Here is a 23,316-nt window from a genome sequence, read left to right on the forward strand (position 1 = left end):
GTTATTATTATTATTATTTTTAATCTCTCTCATAACCCCCTTTTTAAATTTTTTGGATTTAATGTGTTTTTTTTTTCAATTAATATAAAATTCCAAATTGAACACCCCAAGAACACAATATATAGGCAACTCCAAAGAAGGATATATATTAAGAGACAATACATATTGAAGATTATCTCAACAAATTCTATAATCCTAAAGATCTTAGAGGAACTCCAAGTGACTCTTTAAATTGACAAGCTTTTATAAAGAGCCAAATCACAAAACCCGAGTCTAACAAACTCTTTACTACCCCTTGTTAGAGTGGTGAACATGGAAAGAAACAAAGAGGTAGCACATTGACTTATTTTGATATAAAATCATAAAAAAATATTTTCCTTACTAGTTTAGTAAGATTTCAAATCTTACTAATCATCATTGGACCTACATGGATTATACATTGACAATTCAATATAGCACTATTCTAGATTTCATAGAAAAATCTTATATGCATAAAAAATAAAAAATAAAAAATACTTTTTGAACTTGATCTAAGATATTGAAAATGGACAGTTATTGATCTTTGAAAATTTAAAATAAAATTCAATAGGGACACTGTTTTTTTTTCTTCAAAATTCTTAGAAATCGTTCTCTAGAAACAAATGGCATGGGATCATGTTTTTGGATTCCAAGATGTAAGGTCATCAATGTTAGTAAGGATGTAAGATTTGAGTCAATTTTCAACTAATGAAAGATTTATTGAATCTGTTCGAACACTAACTCAATAATTTTAAGTTAATTAAAATATCATTTGTCGTTTTTGCTAAAAGAATTGTTGGAGATGCACTTATGACGTTTGTTTGTGGTCTCTTTGATCTGCAAAGGGGGTGTGGTATTTAGTTTTTATAAATTGGTGTGTTATAAGTAAAAAAATGGTATTAAGAATTTAAGGTTAGATTAACTTTTGGGAGTTCTCAGTTCTCAGTTCTCGCCACGAAACTCTTCTCTATTATTATTCCTCTCTTTGTTTTATTTTTTGCGCGGTAAAACTTGTCTGATTTAGAGGATCACACAAACCCTAGACAAAAAACTGCCTTTGCGAGGAAGCAATCGGATTGAATCGATCCTCTTCCGTGTCTGTAAGAAAATCAGAACCCTAATTTTCATTCTTTTTTTTCTTTGGATTCGAAGCTTCGACATCTAATTCTTACCATCAGTTTCGATCATTCCTTTAAACGAAAGAGAATGATATAATTGAAACCCTAATGTCGTTCTAATCGAATTGCTCTACACCTTGTTGGAACTCTGATTTTCATCGTCAATCGAAACTTAAAATCCATTGTTTCGCTTCGTTGAGTTAGATTGGACTTGGAGTTGTTTAAAGTGAAAATTAATCGTTTTTCAGGGTATTATTGAAGAAATTCCGGAGTGTTTTTGTTGTTGTTTAAAAGCGAGACGATGATACGAAAGACCAGTAGCTGTGCTATATGCGAGAATTCCAATGTGGCATCTATCTGTGTTGTTTGTGTCAATTACAGGTAAAATTTCTTAAATCTGGTATTAAATTTTGTTATTTTTAGAGGTCGATCTTTAGAGGAATGAGCATTTGTGCGTGTTATTCTTAAAATTCACTCTTAGTGACTGGTTTGAATCCACGGATTCAAATCTGGGTTTGACATCGCGTCTCGTTCATGGGCGAGAGACCTAGTTGTCTCGGACGAGATAAAGTATTTAACTCGGGGTACAATTATTTATTCATGTATATTTATATAAAAATAATTATGAATATTTTTATGAAATAGGTAAGGATATAAGATGTTTAATCATAAATTCATATTTTATTTAGATAATAAATATTAAATTTCTAATAAAAATAATTATTTTAATTAAAATATACAAAATTCCGTTGAATTTGCCGAGATTTGCAAAATATCGTCTGAATCGTATCGTTTATCTCGTGAGATATGTAAAGTCTGAGACACCGTGTAAATCCGTTTCATTGGTGAGCGATACCAAGATGACTTGGGCAAGTCATCTCGGCCTCCTACGAGATTTAAAACCATGCATGGATCTCCTCACAGTCAGTTTGTTGCCTAGTACAGTGTTTATTCTTTTGAATTTTTGAAATTATTTGTGAACCTTCTAGTAATAAAAAATGAGGCAGATAAAGTTTGAAGGAGATTCGCTAGAAGAAATTTGTTGTGTTGAGTTATTATCTTTCACTTTCTTGTGCAGTACAACTTTTGTCTTTATGGTCTGCTTTGATCACCATTTTGAGCTAGGATTTTAATTCGGGCCAGAAATGGTGATACAAACTGGCCATTATTGTGTATATATATATATATATATCAATTGATTATTGTTATTCTCTCTTCCTATTTGCAGATTGAATGACTACAACACATCTTTGAAATCATTGAGGAGGGTTCGGGATTCATCGTACCTGAGGTTGAGTGCAGAGCTTGTAGCAAAGGTTTGCTATCCACGTCATTGTGGTTTTTTTCCCTTTGTACTTTTTTTATTTTGTTATTTTTTTTTCCTTTCATATGCTAAATTTTTTTTGTTATCTTTATCCAAATTACAATATTATTATGAAAACGATTACTGTGAGAATGTTAGAAAGATGTCTATTCTTATGCTTTGGTTTTCTTTTCAAGTATAGAGCAAGGTTAACTATCTCTTGGCTCTCCCTAAGGGACCAAGACAATGGTTAGCCAATGATGAGCATAAAATGCATTGGTAGTTTAAATGTCAATCCTATTGTGGGGGGGGGGGGGGGGGGGGCTTGAGAAATGTTTTTGAATATTACAAATGTGTTTAGTTGTACATAAAGATATGATCATGGAATGCACTGAACCTATTACTATTTTTTCCCCTTGAGTGTGTTTTTGTGGTATTGGTGTAGGCAATGGGGTGGCTCATTTGTTTCTTAAGGTTTAAACTACTAACCTAAAAATCTGTGCTTGAGATAGATGGGAGGAAGAGGGAAGTTACTCCTCAACCACATCTTTATTCTTAGATCCAGTCCATCATTCCATCAAATTCCTGCACTTGCTCTTTAAGCTCTAGGTTTGTTCTATTAGCGTTTCACTCTTATGTTTTGTTTTGTGGGTAAAAAACTTGGCCTTGATTTAGGCCAAAAAGGTTTTCAGAGAAGGATTGGGTGCATTAAGCTCTGAAATTCAATTTGTAAATAGCGGCACCTCTAAACTTTTCCGAGACAACCTGGTAAGGATGGGATCGTCACTGCCAAATTTTGGACAGTAAAACTTGAAAAAAACACAGCAAATGCGTTAACCTTAGGTTTGTCTGTTCTGTTATACTTATGACAGGTAGGTGGGGTATGGTAGTGCAATGGAAACGTCTCAGTACAAATGTGCAAAAAATTCACTGAATTAGACAATTGTAATACTTGATTAAGTTCACAATGTGCTATTTTTCTTTTTCTTGTGCCATAAAAATGCAAATATTATCAAAAAGGGATTTCAATTACGTAAAATAAGATTCTGGAATGGGACAATAAATAATACCCTATCCACAGTTTCAAGACTCTATGGGAATGAGAAATTTCAGTTGTGAAGGTATGATGCTTGAACCATTATAACAAACCTTTGATGAAATGTAAAGGATTTGAAGTTATAAAACTATTGTTCTAAGTTCGGTGTCATCTCTCTTTGATCTAATTGATAACTAATTCTGAAGTTGCTCTATCTTTGTTCCTTGCCCAACTTCTATTTCGACATTCTTTATTTTGTGAACCTTTTTTTTTCTTCTTCTTGTACTGCTCACCAGACTAAAGCAGATGAACAGCTCAGCTGGAGAGTGCTTCAAAATGAGAAACTAGCGAGGCTGAGGGAGAAACTCCATGTAACAGAGAAAAAACTCTCACAAGGTTGGTTCCCTTATAGGTAATGTAATCTGCTATCTAGGATTCATATCTGTGTAAGGTTCTACTTTATAAAACTTACATATTGAGCAATTGAGGTTTCTCACAGGGAAGGCTAAGCTTGACAAGATTTCTAATGATTTGAAAGATAGATATGGGTTGCTCGAATCAGCTATGCTCACAGTAATACAATTTTTCCCCATCTTAATTTTCTTAATGCAAGCAAGAGGTTTTCTATTCTCGGATATCATTTACCACTAAGGTTGTTTTTTTCGGTCTGCCTTTTCCTAGATTAATAGTGGCTTTCTCAATGCAGTTACAAAGAAATCGTGTGGAGCAGCTGGAGAAGTTCTACCCTAATCTTATTTGTACTCAGAGCTTGGGGCATGTAAGAATTCTTGTTCGTGTAGTATTCCTTTAAAATATTGATGTATGTTTTGCATTTAATTTCAGCAGATTCTTACAATCCAGTGACACACACAAATCTAGGGAAAATGTTGCATGGACTGAGGTCCAATTTTGACCCCATGTGGACTTCCATGTTGCTCCAAATGACACCCATGCCACTACAATTAGTGGTTTAGATTAAGTTTGGAAAAAAATCATACAAAACTTTTTTTTCCAGATCTAAGACTTTGAAAATGGACGATTGCTGAACTCCTAATTTTAAAATTGAAATCCAACAGTGAAACTAGGTCTTTTTTTTTAAAGTTCATAGATTTTTATGCTCTATAAACTTCTGTCACCGGATCGAGTTTTTGGCTGCCATATGGACATGTGGTCCATATAGATAGGTGGTCCTTCAATCCATATAACCCCATCTCACACACACTAGCAAATGCCTATGCCGACGGCACAATTTGAAAACAAAACCGGTGTTAACGTAAGGGACATCGGTTTTTCCAAACTTGAAGCATGAACTAATGGATAAAAGGTGGATCCCCATGGTAGTTCGTGTTGCATTAATGGTTTATGGAATAGGGTTGTAAGTTGGGAGTCTTTTCTTTTTCCTAGGGATAGCATAATTTATGTTCTCTTTGTTTTTGGTAATAAATACGAAGATAGAGGATTGCTAATGATTTACAATACCAGGATTTTATGTTCTAGAGATGTTCAATACATTGGGTTGACTATGACTCCTAGCTACTAACCCTGAAAACAATGAGAAAATATTATGCACAACCACTCATTTGAAGCAATATTACTAATATTATGATTATAACTGATATAGAGACTCCTGCCAACTGAAGCAAATAATGTGTCTCCCCACTACTACCAAGGAACAACCACTAATTATGATGTACAAAAATGACTGAGAAGATGTTGAATAGTGATAACTGGTCACTACTTCCAATACTTGCAACAATTTCTAGGAGAGAATCCAATAAGTACAAAAGTATAGCATGCACTTCTAGGAAATTTCTGCAAAAGGAGCAGTGAGACATCCTCCGTATGCACAACTATGGAGTGCAAAAGAGAATTTTCTTAAAACTCTATAATTGCATGAGGTTGACATCTCTATCCAGTGTACCCATCAGAGGCTATGTTTGATTTGTAGATTGTAGTTTTCTAAAAGATTTGAAATGTTGTTTGATGCACATTAAATCTTTTTTTGTCCCCCAAAAATTCCATATTGAAAACCAAAAAGAGCCTAAGATTTTTTATGGGTGGAACGGGGAGAACATTATCATCGTCGATATGCAAAGAGTGTAGCTATTAATGTCAGTTGTTTCAGTCAGAAGTTTCCATCCTTCCAAAGCTTTTCAAATAGGAAATTCTTCTACTGCAATGCTAACCCAGATCACTGATTTCTTAGTTGACTATTTCTTATATTTTTGGTATCAAGAGCAAATATCATAGATTTCAGATCAGACGGAAATGATGAACTAATGATTTACCTTCTCGTTACCTTGTGGTCCCCCATAGTATGAATCCAGAACTCCAGTTTCATCATGTTTCTTACAATAAGAGCACATCAACTTAACCTGCAACAAGCAATTTCAGAATCAGTAATAAACACAACTCATTCTTCACCTTATTATAATGTATACAATAATTCATCTTATCTCTAATAATGATATGTGATGCAATGAGATTGGGATACCTTTTTGAAAAATATCTGTTTAAAAGATGTATAAAGGTAAATTCAGTTCGATATCTGTACAATGGATACACCTGTTTTGGTAAAAATAAATAAATACATTATTTTGTAACTCACTCAATCTCATATTGCTATAGAAGCTATGAGATAGGATTAAACCATGATTTCTGAAATGGTTACAGAAATACCCATTACCCATGATCTCAAGTACCCACTACAAAATGATGGGTATTAAAAAAATAATTAGAATTTAATGGGTATTACAAAAACCCATTATTAGAAATAATGGGTAATATAGAATTAATGGCTATATACAGAAATAATTCTTGATCTCCAATTCACCTATTAGAAATACCCATTATTTAGGGGGGTGGGGGGGGGGGGTGTTTCTCACCCATTACAATCTGCATGTGCTAGAATCGATAAATAAAATATTTAAATGAAAATTCTCAGCTGCAAACACAGATTTATAGATTTAATTGAATTAAATCTCAATAGTAAGATTAAGATAAGTAAATCAAGATTAAAAAAACAATACCTTCTTGATCTTCTTCGTTTCTTAATTGTGTAATGTTCAATACGATACGGTTGAATGAAAAGCTCACCACTAATGACTTCGAGAAATATAAAACAATATTAAGGGAATTTTGTAAGGAACCTTTAGGAGTGGCTATGTGAATTTTAGGTTTTTCTTCTAAAGGCTGTCTTATTCTTAGCCTAGAAAGTCCTCCTCAAAACTTTGAAAGTTCTTTTATATAATGGTATTATCAGAATACAATTAACTTTATTGAAACATACACTTAACTCTTCGATGCTCAAGATTTGAAAGTTGACTGGTGTCCATATGGAACAAAAAAAGAGCTAAAATGAACTAAAGACCCAAAAATCTTTTACCTCGCCCCCCATGAAAAAGAATTTTGAACTTCTTGTTGAGTGATCATAGGCATGATCATGCCATAAAGCATTCCAGTTTTACTATAATTACCTAGGTTCAATTTCTCGTTGTAACTACCTTTACATAGACCACTGTCCAGATGATCTGAAAGCGATGGTTATTATAAAGTCAGTTGGGTATGAGGCTCCTTAATTATTAGACCAACCAAGATTCTTTGTTTCATACGTGACAGACATCATAGCAATTTATCTAGCATGACCATGGTAGTATGGCTTTTTGTTGCATTGGTTATCCAACAAAGCTAAACAACTAGCCTCACTTCCATGCTCACCATCAGATGGATTCAATCCGATGAACTAGAGGCCCAAAAGTCTTTTGCCTCACCCCCATGAAAGGGCATTTTAAACTTGTTGTTGAGTGATCATAGGCATGATCATGCCATAAAACATTCCAATATGGCTATAATTATCTAGGTTCAAATCTCTGTGTAACCACCTTTACATTAACCACTATCCAGATGATCTGAAAGAGATGGTTATTATACAGTTAGTCAGGTATGAGGCTCCTTAATTATTAGATCTACCAAGGTTCTTTGTTTCATATGTCACAACCATCATAGCAATTTATCTAGCATGACCATAGTAGTATGTCTGTTTGTTGTATTGGTCATCACACAAAGATACACAGCTAACCCCACTTCCATGCTCACCATCAGATGGATTCAATCCGATGAACTAAAGACCCAGAAGTCTTTTACCTCTCCCCCATGAAAGGGCATTTTAAACTTGTTGGGTTATCATAGGCATGATTGTGCCATAAGACATTCCTATGGCTTTAATTACCTAAGTCAAATCTCATTGTAAACTCCTTTACATTGACCACTATCTAGATGATCTGAGAGTGATGGTTACTGTAAAGTCCGTCGGGTATGAGGCTCCTTAATTATTAGATCAACCAAGGTTCTTTGTTTCATAGGTGACAGACATCATAACAATTTATCTAGCATCATGACCATAGTAGTATGGCTGTTGTTGCATTGGTTTTCACACAAAGCTACACAGCTAGCCCCACTTCCATGCTCACCATCAGATGGATTCAATTCGATGAACTAAAGACCCAAACGTCTTTTACCACACCCCCTTGAATGAACATTTTAAACTTGTTGAGTGATCATAGGCATGATCATGCCATAAAACATTCCAATATGGCTATAATTACCTAGGTTCAAATATCGTTGTAACCACCTTTACATTGACCACCATCCAGATGATCTGAGAGTGATGGTTATTAGAAAGTCAGTCGGGTCTGAGGCTCTTTAATTATTAGATCAACCAAGGTTCTTTGTTTCATAGGTGACAGACATCATAGCAATTTATCTAGCATGACCGTAGTTGTATGACTGTTTGTTGCATTGGTTATCACACAAAGCTACACAGCTAGCCTCACTTCCATGCTCACCATCAGATGGACTCTCTCAAAAATCAGAAAAATGTACCCAAAAACATATTACAAGGGAGCAACATTAAACAATAATTATTGATATCAATAGAACCAAAGGAGAGATAACCTCTTTAAAAAGCAGAAAATATACCCAAAAACAAATTACAGTGTTGCAACACTAAACATTCTATCAGATGTCTCAGAAACATGATCATTGAGATCAATAGAACCAAATGAAACACAATTATTGAGATCAATATAACCAAATACCTCTAAAATATTAGAACAAATATATCCAGAAACACAATTATTGAGATCAACATAACCAAATACCTCTAAAAAATCAGAACAAATATACCCCAAAACTGATTACAGGGTAGCAGGGGAGTACATTAAAAAAATGAAATTAAATAGTAAAATCAAATCAATCGTGAAGATAGAGAATGATACCTAAGGTGAAGATGATGAAATGGGTGTTCTTCAGTATTATAAATCCACCACTGTAGAACTAACATGGCTCTCTTTTATTTTGCGTGATATTGGCCTTCATCAATACATCAGCCTCGCACATGACTGTCAACCGCATATTTCATGCCAGGACGAAGCACATAGAGATTGACTATCATTTTGTAAGGGAAAAACTGTATCAAAGAGATCGAACTTAAGAGAGCCTATAAAATTGAAACCTAGGTGTTTTTTGAACCTTAGGAGAGGTGGAGATGATCAAAGATCAAAAGGCAAGAACCTCCTTCCAAACGATCGAGAGTTCAGAGTTGGTGAGAGGGTGGGCGGGAAAATGAAATGAGAGAGTGAGAGGATGGGCAGGAAGTTAAAATAGTGTTGGACCCACAATTGTGTTTTATAATACGTTTGTCTCAAGGTTTTTAACCCCTACAAAACTGTAGCACTGTGAGACCCATTCACAAGGTTTATATGGCACAAATCTGTAGCACCATGGGCCCTAAAGTTGTATTTTATTATATATATATATATATAGGTTGCATTCGGGCGACATCTAAAACTGACAACTATTTTTACATCTCTCGGATGCCATCCGTTTTTACAAGTTCCAACGGCATCTGGCAGTGTTGTAGAAAACATTGAAAAAATTAACAGCAACCTGGTGGTTGTGTAAAAATAGTTGTCAGTTGTAGTTGTCCCCCGAACACGTATATATATATATATATAAATTTCTTATAAACCATCATTATCTATCACATTGATGCTTATCTTGTTGCATGTACTGCAGATGGCAATTACCTCTGAACGTCTCCACAAGCAATCAGTTGTTATAAAACAAATATGCAAATTGTTCCCACAACGCAGGGTAAGATCTTCATAAGTCTCGGGGTGTATCGTAACTTTGACAAGTTTTATTACTCAAGCATCACATGTACCCTCTTCTAGTAGAATTTGAATTGCTTCAAGTTTTAATTGATCTAAAAAAATCTAGAAATCTGTATTTTCATATATTGTAGGTTCTAAACAACATTAGGCTGCTATTTTTTATGTGCAATGATAAATATAACAGGAAATATGACCAAAGAAATACAACTCTGATAGTTTTGATGAATCATTCATGGTGATTTGGTTTATATGCTTTATTACAGTTCACCTGGAATGCCTTTTGTCTACATAAAGTGTATATGGGCTTTTTGTTCAATTCAGTGAAATGTTCCTGTTAGTTAGTTTGACATTGATCTTTCCTAGCACAGCTTTGAGTTTCATGAAGTGTTCTTCGGAATGATTTCTTTCACGTGGTTTTGAATTAGATATTCTTGATTTGTGTTTCCAGGTAACTCTTGATGGGGAGAAAAAAGATTGGTCTAGTAGTCAATATGATCAAATATGCAATGCACGCTTACCAAAAGGACTTGATCCCCATTCTGTTCCATCTGAAGAGCTTGCAGCTTCTCTGGGGTAATTATATTTTATTTGAGAACTAGTTATTTATGTTTTTGGGAATATTCTGTCTTATATTATTGGCCAACATTTAAGATTCCTAAATTGTACAGTGGCTAGATTCTTGTCATTTGCATCTCTTAAAGCATTCTCATCTTTCATTTGGTCAAATATCAAAATGCATTAGCATTTATAAACATTATGTTCTATTAGTGTCATGTTGAGGCTTCTCTAAACTGTACGAACATAGCAAGGTAATAAATTTTGTTTCCATTGACCATTTTGGTTGACAAAAAAATGGAAATATTTAGAGCAGTTTGGAAATCCTACATTTTCATGGAAATGGTGGAATATTGTGAATTTTTCGTAGATATGGTTGGAATAGCATCTACTAATATTGCCCAAACTATTGTTAAAATACTTGTACGAGAGGGCTTTATCGAAAAAGTGAGAAAACATCTAGAAAGCAACAAATATTTCTTGGTTTCAATGCTGCGGCATAGAAGGATAGGAAATGATAAAAACAAGCATTTAAACACATTCATTAGCCATCAAACTATAACATAATAGCCATATGTTGTTTGTTGATGATTGCATATGAAGATAATCCTAGTCATCAAATCATGTCTTATTGTTGAGAGATGCCTTAGTCGTCACAGGAGCCTCATGGTACTGATATTGGGACCCACAACATATATTTCAAAGAGAGTTTTATTGTAATTGTTCAAGGTTTCTCCTCTTCGTTGCTGCATAAAACTTAACAGCTCCACCTTATAATTCTTTAGAAAATTTGACTAGTTAAAGCATTGCAAGTAAATTATTCTTTGAAGGTTTGGTGTATGTATACTTATCTTTAACAGTTGAAAAACAGATATATGGTGCAACTTCTAAATCTCATTGTCCAGAACTTGGCTGCTCCTGCACTTCATAACTCAGGTTTTGCGGTAAGCTTTTAATGCACATTCTACAAAGAAAAACTTTATGATCACTTCAAAGACTAATGGATGGATCTTTTCATTATTTATTGGGGGATTGATTCTTTCCCCTTCCCCCTCCTATCTATTTTATATTCATAACAAGTTTTTCTTTAGGGTTCATGCTCACGTATATGGCAACGCGATTCTTATTGGGATACTCGTCCATCTTCTCGAAGGTACTTGTAGCTGCCAACCTGTTCTTGTCTGACTAAGCTTCATGTTTTCAAAACTTGTTTTGACGTATCGTCTCGTTCAGGGACGAGATCGAGTTGTCTCGGCTGAGCCAACTCATCACGGATGAGATATACCATTTATCTTGTTTTATAATTATTTATTCTTATATTTTATATAAAAATAATTATAATAATTATAAAATAAGGTTGATTAGAAGATCTTTAATCATTAAATCATTTTTTATTTAGATAATAAATATTTAAAAATTAATTATTTTAATTAAAATGTAAAAAATCCCGGTTGACTTGGATGAGTTTTACCGACTCGTCCAAGATTTTCAAAATATCATAAGAGTCATCTCATTTGTCTTGCGAGATTTTGCACATGAGATGCCTTGTCTATCCGTCTCGTTCATGGACGATACCGAGATGACTTGGGCGAGTCATCTCAGTCTCGGACGAGATTTAAAACCATGCTAAGCTTAGGTTTGTCAGCTTATTGACAGGGATCTAACTATGTTCCATGCAGCAATGAATATCCTCTTTTTATACCACGACAGAATTGTTGCTCCACTGGTGGAGAAAATTCATGGTCCGATAGAAGCTCTAGTAATTTTGGTGTTGCTTCAATGGAATCAGAAAAGAAACCCTATCTAGATCCTGCTGGAAGTTGTAGCTTTAATTACTCATCTGCATCTGCTTCTCCACATTCAGTTGAAACCCACAAGGACTTGCAGAAAGGGATATCACTTCTGAAGAAAAGTGTTGCATGCATTACAGCCTATTGTTACAATTCATTGTGTTTAGATGTCCCATTTGAAGCATCCACTTTTGAAGCATTTGCAAAATTGTTGGCAACATTATCTTCTTCCAAGGAAGTGCGTTCTGTTTTTTCCATGAAAATGCCCAATTCAAGGTATACCTCATCCCTTATTATTTCTATTATTGGGTTGCTTTTTTTGTTGTTGAAAAGTTTTTGAGGAGTTTAGAGGGGTTTTCGTTGATGATTTTATGGCTAGATGGGATAAGGTGTGTGCGGGTATTTAGTTGGTGTTTGGTTCTTTAGTTGTATTGCCTTTCGCTGGTTACCTCGACCTGCTTTTTTTGAATTTTTTTATTTATATAATTTTATATTTATCAAATAAAATAAAATAAAAACTTCAGTTTTCTAGTTATTTGGAAAATACAGTGTGTCTGAAATGAGATCTCCTTTGGAGGCCAATTGTTTAAAAAATTTGCAATTAAGGTTGCTATATGTGACTAACACGGAGGCAAAACACATTTTTGGAGAGAGCCAATTCTGTATTGAAAAACTGCACCAAATAGTTCCTGTAAAAGTAATATGCTTGTTTGAATATGTAAGTGGCATGTAGATAACAATTGTGTGATCTAAAGATCTCAACTTAATCTTATATCACACTTTTTCTTTCATTTTGCAGATCTTGTAAGCAAGTTCAACAGTTGAACAAATCTGTATGGCATGTAAATTCAGCTGTTTCATCAAGCACTTTATTGGAGAGTGCACATGCAACACCTATGATGGTATAACCATTGCACCTTGGTTGCATATCAGAGATGCTTTCGTATCATGCTTTACAAATTGAAAATAACCCTTGATTTCAATAATATTTATATTTCATTAAGCTTTTGGATGTTCCATGAACAAATAAATTTGTTAAAAATACTTTGAACTCATTTTCATATTCCCTCCAAAGTAATGAACTAATGAATCATTCTTCATCCCAAAATGCTGTGGCATATTTTTTCATTTGGCTCACTGATTCCATGCATTTTTGCTGATCCCTTGGTGAACGTACATACCAAAGATCAGCTTGATTAGTGATTTCTTGCCACTGGTTCTGATCATCTTTCATGGCCTATGGTAAACTCCGTTGGGTTTCAAGCCCAAGTTGAAAAATGCTCAAAATCCAATGGCTATATATTATCACCAATCAAGCTAATTTTTGGTACCACCAAATAGTTGGTGACTCTTTGATAGACCAAAAGAGTAAGCCACATGGCATTTCTGGTTTGTTGGATCATGAGTATCACTGATCCCACGGTCATGGAAACATTGTCCTTAAAAAGGGCCGAGGTACTTCAGGATTATTTTGTACGTGCAAAGGATTAGTGCATTATACCTTCTTGAAAGAGCGTTGACATCGCCGTTCATATACCGATTAAGATTCAGAAACCAAGAAGTTTTGAACTAGTTCGCTTTGGCATTGTTTATTTTCCAGGAAAAATTATCTAGGAAAAGTAAAGAGTATCTTTTTTACTCTGAAAAATCATTAATATCATGAGTCGTCCTAGAGTGACTGCATTTGACACTGAGCTGACATGGAGGGTGCACGGAACCATAGATCATTTTCACTTGTATCTCAAGGAAAGAATCTATGCTTCCATGCACACCTCCACGTCAGCTCAGTGTCAAATGTAGTGTCCTGCATAGTCACTTTGACATTTTCCTAATATCATTTAGTCAACTTATCAGTATATAATGCAGGTGTTGGATTTTTTGTGTCACCTATTGGCAGCTCGTGTTCATTTTCATTTCCCCATCTTCATATTATTCTTCTCTTACGTTCCACACACTTCCCATTAAAAAGGCTAAACCCCGTGGATCTGATATTTTTGATAAGTAAGCTTTTTTTGCATGGTTGTCCATCTTATCTGGTTTTCTGTTCAATGGCAGCGAAATGCTTGTGATAATAACCTTTCAAGTTCCGCGGCTAGTTTTCTTTACACCAATGAGATGTCTGATATTGGAAAAACTGAGAGCCTTGTTGAAGGATGGGCTATGGTTGAGCATCCAACTTTTCCACCTCCCCCATCACAGACTGAGGATATCGAGCATTGGACACGTGCCATGTTCATTGATGCTACAAAGAAATGATTATGGAACCACTGAACCTTGATTTTGTAAGTTACTAAACCCTAATTTACATAGACAATTATTTGTGCATTAGGCCATGTAACTTATGATTCCTTACCTCATATGGTGTGAAAAGAATTAGCTTTGAAGGTATATTTCCAAGACTTTTAGGGACATTTTTATTTCCAGAATGTAGGACTAGAGAGAGAGCTGGTTGGAAACCATCTTTGTTAATCCAAAGTTTTCTATTAGGAAGAAGCAGGACTTCTCGTATCCTTCAGTACACTGAAATTCTTATTTTCTCATATGGGTTAACATTCGGATAGAGTGCACTAGGCACATACACATTGGCATTCCGGTTTCTTGGGTTCAGCATTCCCAACACCATGTATGCACCATAGTTACAGGCATGCCCTTTCTTATGTTACATTTATTTTTTGCTCCATAATTATGAATTATAAGATCTTTCATTTGATGTTAATTCTAAAGATTTGCTTTTAAATTTTATTAAATTTGCAAAGGGATACAAGCTCTGCTTGTGCTGATAGGTTAAAGACTCAAAACTGTGGGCTATTGCACATTTTGGTGCTTGTAAAGATAATTTTTTAATAATTATATATATATATATATATATATATATATAATATATATATATATATATATATATATATAGATGGATTATTTCGAATGCATTAGTGAATGAAACGTGATAAAATGATGCACTAAAACGTACGCAATCGGTAGATGTGGCAAGTGCAAAGAACCATAGATCTTTTCTTCGGGATACACAAGGAAAAAGATCTACGGTTTTGTGCACTTGCCACATCAACCACATACAGACTGCGTACGTTTTAGTGCATCATTTTATCATTAGTCTATGTGAATATATGGGTACTTTTGTACTTGTAATATGGATTTGTGCCAACAACAGCCACCCTTCTCTCATTATAATAGTATTTTCTTTTTTTGATAGGGCATTATAATAATATTTTCCATTGAATGACCATGTTACTAGGCTTCATGTCGGATTACTTCACCATTGCTCAGACCAATTAATGGCTTTTGCTATTTTCTTTTGCATGTTTCAGCCCCTAGGCATAGGGAAGCAGAAGTTCACAGAAGACAGAGTAAACGCAACGAGCTAATTTGGTTTCTGGTTATAATTCAATTCCCATTTCGACAATATGTTCTTACTTGTACATAGAAATTATTTTTTATGAAGATATTTTGTGTAAATATTAGCAGATTTCAGGTTTGTCAATCTGTTTTTATATATTCCTGATGGTTGATATCCTGTATTAGATTGCATATTACCTCATGGACTTAAGGTGTGATGGTCTGGAATTATACTCACTAATATGAGTATTAACAAACTTCTTTTCCTCTCTAGGTTATGAAATTTCTGTTGTATTTGATATTGTTATCTGCAGTTTTGTGATGAATTAGAGAAACAATAAGATAGCATATAAGCATTTGATGGACTCCTGATAGGAAAAGGGTAGCGGCTACATGCCATCCCAGAATCAGATAAATCGCATTCTTGCTTACGGCCCAGACAGGTGGTGGGCCCTCTTATGGGATGTGAGTTGTGTGAGCTGAGAGGGTGTACACCTATCAGAAAGTGGAGATGGTTTCTATTGTAGATTTTATGCCTTTGTCATATTCTATATTTAAATGGAATAGGAAATGATCTTAGTCACATGGTCAGCATACTGAACTTTTTGTTGTTTGATGCACTTTCCATCGATCAAAATTCTCAACAGAAGATGAACAAGCGGGAAGATTTTCATCACTCCAAATGAGCCTTCCATTGCTTGAATCATCTAGACCGATAGAAGATTGAACCTTCTTGATTGATTGCTATAGCCATGATCACAGTACAATGCTTGTTTCTCATTGGTCTTCATCCATCATATGTAGTCATTTAACACTATCTAAAGCTATATCTTTTGTAAAGGTATGCCTTTTGAGTTTGAAGGTTGTATTTGGCTTGCTTCTCTTGTTTCAGCCTTCAACTTGTGGCAAAGCACACTGACCCTTATACCTAATGAATTTAAAGATGGAATGACCAAACGATCTTGAGGAGATTAGTGTACCAGTAGAATGTTGAACATTTCAAATATCGTAAATCTTGTTTTCGTACAATGAGTGAGAATGGAAGGGTAAGAGGTATGACCATGATGCAAAATCTTTGTTGCTCACCACTGAAAGATCAAAAGACAACCTGAACTGGCTCAGAACTCCCAATCTTACCATTCACACTTCATTTTCCCCAGATGATCCATTTTCTTTCCCTCAGTCATCACTACTAAGACGCCCTCCATTACAGGGTTCCTAATAAAGATACAAGATGCTGTTTTTTGCCAAAACCAGTGACAAAAGTGCAGAGTAAAAGGCAGTCTCATTCAAAGGAACTCAAAAGATGTCAATCTCATGCTGCTATGAGCAGAAGCCGCTGGTTTCCATGGAATACTCCACAAGCTTGAGAGGTCATGAAATCACCCCGTGACCTACTTTTGACTTTTGACCTTTTACAAGGGAATGGCCCCTACAAAACAGTGGTCATTGACAACAGAAATATCTTCTGAAACCATTGTCAATTATAAAGGTTTATATGACTCATGAAGGTATTCAAAGTTTATTTATTTATTTTACACTGATGAAAAGAAGAAAAATAATTTCTGTGGCTCTTTTACAGTCAATATATAAGACAATTGACATGTTGATCATCAGCAAGAGTAATCCCAAACATGCCCAACAATCCGAAGTCCCATCATGTATAAGTATCAAATGATGGAAGAACCAGGCCCCAACTGAAAACCAACGTACCACAAAGAACAGAACATCCATCTAAATTGAGCTTCATGTGATGACTAAAGAGTGATCCTTGGATTTTACAAGAGACCCAATGTCTTCAATTGCTGAATATGCTCAGGTGGGAGGGGAGGAGGTGACCAACTGGAGTCTGCCATCTCACCGTCAACGTCCTCCACGACATATTCCTAATTATGCAGTCAAAAAGCAACTTCAGTGATGAATGAGCATAAATTCAATCTCTAATGAATTTTTAACAGAAATAAAAGCTGCAAAGATTCACCAAGGCAACGATGATGCCACTGGCTGTGTCACAAACATAGCCAACCAGCTATCATTGATTTGTATTCTTTAATCAGAGAAAGACCTATTTGATAGGCCATAACCAAAAATGCCCAATACATGGATATCTTTCGGACCTGTCCATGTTTCTCCAAATTGGACACTTTAGGTTACAAACCAGGATTATTTTCGTAGTGTCCCATCTAACTGAGTTAAAAGATTAGAGCCTTCTGGAACACATGTATATCAAAGAAAAATGGATAGAACAACAGTGACTCACTTTTGTAAGCATCCTTTTTGCAAGGATGTGATAATGTCGTTGCCAAATACGTTGCCCAACCATTGTAGCCACAAGTACACTGTAGAACATGCCAATCAAAGTAAATAGTCCCAGTACAATCAAACCCATGATCAATAGTAATGGTAGGCCTGCTTCACCAGCACCTCCTAAGCAACCACATTCACCTGCCGTAGTAGCACAACTTTCAAAGCATGCAGTACAGTCAGTCCACATACAAAGAGTGCCAGGTAAATGACAGTCTGCACACATTCTGCAAGGAAAGATAACATTGAATCAACTAACAGTACAATGTAAACCATTTAACATGACTTCAGAGCTGTAAGAATGTGAGGTGCAATCATATAGCTTATGTGTGTATGATGTAGCTCAGATATGGATGTTATAATCAGGGATTTTGTTAACATGTGCCCTAAGGGCACGCATTAAGATGCATTAAAAACACCTCCAAACTTTATTAGGACATGTACAAATGAGTTGACAAGATCGTTTCAGCTCTTACAAGAGAGAATTTATTGTGAAACTAGCCAAGCCTTCTTTTTTCCTTTTCATATTTTCTTTTGATGAGTAACAAACCAATACGACTACCATTGCATCATGGTATAACTCTTTGTAATAAGTTTCAGAAATAAATTCCACATACTGAAAGTAAGAAGCACCAGTAAGTGCGTTTACATCATGAGATCCAATATTTCAAATATAGCAAAGACTTACCCAGGTTGGCAGCAACAAAGACATAACTCACGACATGGCTGAGCTAGATCACTGCGCACTCTTCGATCATAACAGGTAATGAAGCACCCAGACAATCCCAGCAAAGCAAAAAACAGTAGGGCTCCTGTATTCACCAGCATAACAAGTGTATTTGTATCACCAGTGCCACAAACGAAATATTAAGGGCAAATATAATAAGATTTGCAATAGTCGATATAGATATCCTAGATATTAACGCCAAAATCACAAGTATATTTTTTATATTTTAAATTCTAAAAAAAAGAGGCATCAAAAGCATAATCTGAGTACAAGAAGTCATTCAGTCAAGAATGGCAAAAAGATGGCAGGTAGTTTCTAGCACATCAAGGCAGTCCAAACATGCAAACCATAGAAGAAACCATCAAAATTCGATCAAATTAAACCATAACATCCTCTCGTACATGGGCAAAGACTCCAGAAAGTTCTGGATGATAAGCACAATTTTCTGTAGACAACAAGTTTGACCTGTTGTGCACACCTACAATGCTAATATAAGGAGAAAATTTCAGGTTTTGGAGAAAGATACCACATTGTGTAGGAAATATCTCTCTTTTCAATTATATTTTATCACCAACAACTCCAGCCTTTCCCTCCATCTGCTTCTGTCTCTACTAGCTTCTCCCACGGAAAGTACTTTAGTTTAAACAAACTTCTAAATCAATCAAAAGGGGAAAAAATGCCAACATTGTTACCAAGAACTGAGACCACAAATCTCAAATACCCAACCATGTATAGAAGATCAGGTCTATCAAAGGTGCCTACCTAGCAATCTCAGGGATGGTCGACTAGGCAACTATAAATAGATACAGGGAAACAATCCCAAGGCATCAGGGATATAATACATAATAGGCCACTGGCATGAAATTAGAATTTAGATGTTTGCATTTCAGTGAAAACAGCCTATTTACTTCCAGGAAATGTGAATTCAAGTGATCTAGAATTCTCTACCATTGGAAGTGTGCTGAGAGTAGTTTATTGATCAATATTGTTTCACTGGAAATACGATTGGAAATGGAAACCCTAATACAGCCGGAAAAAAAAAAAAAGATTATTTCTGAGCCTTAGAACCTTAATGATAAAAGTAAATTAATTCTAAACCACACTGTGAAACTTTTGTTGCAAGACCTCATGAAAAAGATCATAGACAACAAGATGAATGGTTCATAAAAAATCAAAATATCTATGACCAATTAAAGAAACAAAAGGACAGGTCCCTCGACAGCTATAATGGAAAATGCATTTACATAATAAACAAAATTTATTAATGCTAAAAGAATAATATGAACAACATCATTTAGAGATGCGAAAACCCAAGTGCATAACAAACAACTTTTTTGGCGAGTAACAAAACAAACAATCATCCCATGTGCATGAAAAACAATTGTCTGAACTATTACTATCGATGATAGCAAGGAAAATGGATCATTCTTATTAATAAAAAGGTCTCTGTGCAAAGTTCACTGCATCACTTTAAATATGTCTCGAAAAATAGAAAGCTAAAGTTTGAACATGAAGTAGAACAAATGGAGCAATAACCAGAACAAGAGAACATTTATGAGAGAAGAATCATTCTAATAAACTAACAATTATCACATCTACCATGTTCTCAAGATTTACCACATATGTAGTAGAAACTTAGATCACTATCAAAACCCCAGGCCAAACGAAGCCAGGATTGCTGGTAACCATCAATTTGGTACACTAAATATGCCAATGAAGAAATTATCTGCACACAAAATACACACAACAAAAGAAATCAGACATTGATCTCATAACTTCACAATTTACCAATAAACACAAGGAATGACACAAGTTTGAGGACCAATGGCCTACAAGTTGAACAGCTGCAAAGATAAATATTATATCCCTGGTCACAAAGAAACGGAACTTCAAGGTTCGCCATTTCCTGTCTGCAAGAACATGTACTCTCAAGTGGTAAGGGGCTTTGCAGGTTGTGCAATGAGCAAATGCAAATCCTTCCTGAAGAAATTAAAATAATGAGGCGATCAGTTTCACGAAATTCTAGATGGCTGTCTACATGCACAAAAGGACCAAAATAAATCCAATCGTAGAAATTTGATGAAAATGCAACAAAACACACACACACACACGCACACAAGCAAGTGCAGAAAATACACAAAATATATGGTTTTCAAACAAAATTTCTTTCTTATATCAACAAAATTTTGCATGGAAAGTCAGAAATTGAACCATGAAAGAAAGTCACTAGACACCAGCTTTGCTTAATGGAGCTGAATGCTGGGCAGTCAAGAAGCATTACATCCAAAAATAACAAAGATTTAAAAAAAATATAAAGTACATCACATATTAAATAACAAAACTAAATTAATACATACATGTATCTAAAAAAAAGTATTACATCCAAAAACTATTTTTGTATCAAGTTTATATATCATTTTAATTGAACTCTAGCCATCAAGTACTCATATTCCAAGAAAGTAAATGTTCATTAGAAGATGAAGAAGGGAATCAAGTACACTCTTCATAGAAGATGACTCTTATGCTGAAAAGAAGCTAAAATTTATGCGGAGATTAAAGATATTTTGATGAGGAAGAAAGCATGGAGATATAATAGAAAGTATCTTTAGTTATTTCTCTTTTATATATGTAATCAAGTTTCACAAGCAAATTAATTGTACCTCTACATTTTGGTTTGCAAAACACAACAAATATTAAGCAAACCACAACAATTGGGTTTGCACATGTAGCGGTATGTGGTTCACTGTATTCCACGAACCCAAAACGAATTGTACCATAGACCAGTCCATGGTTCGTTATGCTTGAAGCAAATTTGGTAGCTTAGTTATAGGCGCCATATACATCTAGAACAGAAGGAGAGATTATATATAAAACATGAACTTGAAATATACAGCCATAGACCACTAAATTGTTGAAACTAGTGATTTTATAGACAAAAAATGTGCATATCGCTCTGTCAGTTGCCACAGTTTTGTTTTCAGTCTATAGAAATTATCAAATGCTTAAGAGAATTAGATCAACAATTCTTGCATTTCTTTTATTTTTATTTTCGAGGAAGAAGGGGGAGGGACAGCATATAAAAATTTCCCATCATCCAAATATGTTACATTAAACTTCGCCTGTCTACCCAATGAAGCAGCAGAAGCAATATTTTTCATATAACTATGAATATGTAACAACCATGACCTTACTTTTAGTGTCCAAATAGGATAGAGTGTTTTTATATGAACCAACCAAAATTAAAGAGAAGCCACCACAAATGAAGCTACTTTAAGTTAAAATACCTTCTGATACGAAGTAATATACAGAATTAGGATGACACTGATAGTTTACTAATTAAGCAAAGTCGATGAACTATACATGAGCTTAACATAATATAATGAGATATTTGAAGCTGACAAGTATACCTTTACGGCTCGCCAATGATCCAAACATTCGCGATGAACATACTTTGAGGTTCCTTTGCACTTGCATGGAGCAATAAAATCCCTCCCTGAAACCCAATAAAATTTATTCTGGACAACCTCAGTTGGTGGAGCTCCACAACTCTGGACATTTTAGAAACTAAGCACAAACCATTACTAGGTTAAACCTAAATGGATCAAATCATGGTCATTTATGCATAGATAAAAAAAAAATCATGATAATTTATTTATTTTCTTTTCATGTGCATCGAATAATAAAAATAACAGTTTTACAGTAAACAAGCTCCTTTCTTTTTTTTTTTTTTTTTGAATCACAGAATTTCAAAGAAAATATACTAAATTCATACCTAATTCACTTGGAATAAAAAAAACAGCAAAAATCGGGACTTGAGAAGATGAGGTTAACTAATGTGCGCCGGTCATACCGACAATGCACTTTAGTAACAAAAAAAACCCCTAAAAATGAGATTGAACGATAGAATTCGACCGAAATCGAAGTAAAGAAAGACATCTTTTACCATCAGTTTCAAGACAGATTCTGCATTGGATTTGATCGCTCGGTCCTGCTTCCAGGTCGATCTCATCTGGTTCTTTGATCGTAGAAGGAGCAACCAGAGGTGAAGAACTCGAATCATCCGCCATGGATTTCAAGAGAAAATGAAAATAATTATGCAAATTCACAGCAGAAACGAAGATGAGGAGAAATCCATGAACCCTAGAAAAAGTAGTCTTTTTGTACTTCGTAGAATTTTCAAGCTCTTTGAGGTCAGTCTGAGCTCTGGAGAAAAGTATCTGACAATGTTCAATTTCTTCGAGTTGTCTATTAAATGAAATTTGGGAAAACTTGCTGAATTTATCTTTGACAATTTTGTCCTCCAACGCTCCAAGTGGAAGTGTGGAACCCCCACGTACGATCATTTGATGCTTAAGTTGGTCGGGCCGTGGTCGAACATGGTTCAATCTGGTTGGACCAAATGCATTTATTTAAAAAAAACGAGCTTCTATTGCCACACTAAAGATCTTTACTAATTCTTTGGTGATTTCACATGAATTGGGGACTCTTTGTAACACCCCGAATTTTTAATTCGTATCTCGAAGAAAAAAAATAAATAGTGAAATTTTAAGAAAATCTTGAAAGTGGGATTTAGGGGTAAAACTTTAGGATGTTTCTGATCATTTTTAATGGAATCTGACCTCACCATTAGATTCAAAATGATCGAAAAACATAGTTTAGCCTGTAAGCACGCTCAAATGCGAGTCCGAATATAAAAGTTGCAAAATCCTCGATTACCGGGTCGGACCAGGCTAAAACAGTGACTTTTTGTTAGAGCAATAATTTTTAAAATTCGATCATACCATTGGGTTCATAACGAAAAATTATTCAACATGGATTATTTATTTGTCATTTTTGGAGATCAGGAAGTCGAATTATCGTCAAAAACGAAAACGACATCAAGTTTAAGGGTCACCTCAGGCAAAAAATGTAAATTTTTGATGGAGACATAATTTGTAGAAA

General features: G+C 34.9%; 2 protein-coding genes across 2 annotated transcripts; one reads left to right on the forward strand and one right to left on the reverse strand.

Moving 5' to 3' along the window:
• Positions 1–949: 949 nt before the first annotated feature.
• On the forward strand, positions 950–15,617 carry LOC147404039 (DNA-directed RNA polymerase II protein). The gene is made up of 14 exons (XM_086439842.1): positions 950–1,118; positions 1,385–1,517; positions 2,365–2,452; positions 3,772–3,871; positions 3,975–4,048; positions 4,182–4,253; positions 9,551–9,628; positions 10,097–10,221; positions 11,075–11,147; positions 11,295–11,356; positions 11,883–12,269; positions 12,793–12,895; positions 14,049–14,275; positions 15,317–15,617. Exons 2-13 carry the CDS (start codon positions 1,438–1,440, stop codon positions 14,247–14,249), a joined length of 1,443 nt encoding a protein of 480 aa, XP_086295968.1. The 5' UTR covers positions 950–1,118; positions 1,385–1,437; the 3' UTR covers positions 14,250–14,275; positions 15,317–15,617.
• Positions 15,618–16,856: 1,239 nt separating this feature from the next.
• Positions 16,857–22,624, reverse strand: LOC147404040 (uncharacterized). The gene is made up of 7 exons (XM_086439843.1): positions 22,319–22,624; positions 21,783–21,868; positions 20,209–20,355; positions 19,993–20,101; positions 18,337–18,460; positions 17,605–17,875; positions 16,857–17,230 (listed from the first exon to the last, which is right to left on the reverse strand). The coding sequence occupies exons 1-7, from the start codon at positions 22,440–22,442 to the stop codon at positions 17,123–17,125; spliced, it is 969 nt and encodes a 322-aa protein (XP_086295969.1). The 5' UTR covers positions 22,443–22,624; the 3' UTR covers positions 16,857–17,122.
• Positions 22,625–23,316: the final 692 nt, after the last annotated feature.

The sequence above is a fragment of the Akebia trifoliata genome, chromosome 4 (genome assembly GCF_017979445.1).
Source record: "Akebia trifoliata isolate Shusen 1 chromosome 4, ASM1797944v1, whole genome shotgun sequence".
NCBI classification, from domain to species: Eukaryota; Viridiplantae; Streptophyta; class Magnoliopsida; order Ranunculales; family Lardizabalaceae; genus Akebia; species Akebia trifoliata.

Excerpts from the sequence above, each read along its gene's own strand:
- LOC147404039 (XM_086439842.1), top strand. The coding sequence starts at position 1,438 with ATGATACGAAAGACCAGTAGCTGTGCTATATGCGAGAATTCCAATGTG. Across the intron at positions 4,254-9,550 it reads GTACTCAGAGCTTGGGGCAT|ATGGCAATTACCTCTGAACG; the intron begins GTAAGAATTCTT and ends CATGTACTGCAG. Across the intron at positions 12,896-14,048 it reads CACATGCAACACCTATGATG|CGAAATGCTTGTGATAATAA; the intron begins GTATAACCATTG and ends GTTCAATGGCAG.
- LOC147404040 (XM_086439843.1), bottom strand. The coding sequence starts at position 22,442 with ATGGCGGATGATTCGAGTTCTTCACCTCTGGTTGCTCCTTCTACGATC. Across the intron at positions 18,461-19,992 it reads AAGTTTCTACTACATATGTG|GAGCCCTACTGTTTTTTGCT; the intron begins GTAAATCTTGAG and ends TGGTGAATACAG. Across the intron at positions 17,876-18,336 it reads CTTTGTTGCTGCCAACCTGG|AATGTGTGCAGACTGTCATT; the intron begins GTAAGTCTTTGC and ends CTTTCCTTGCAG.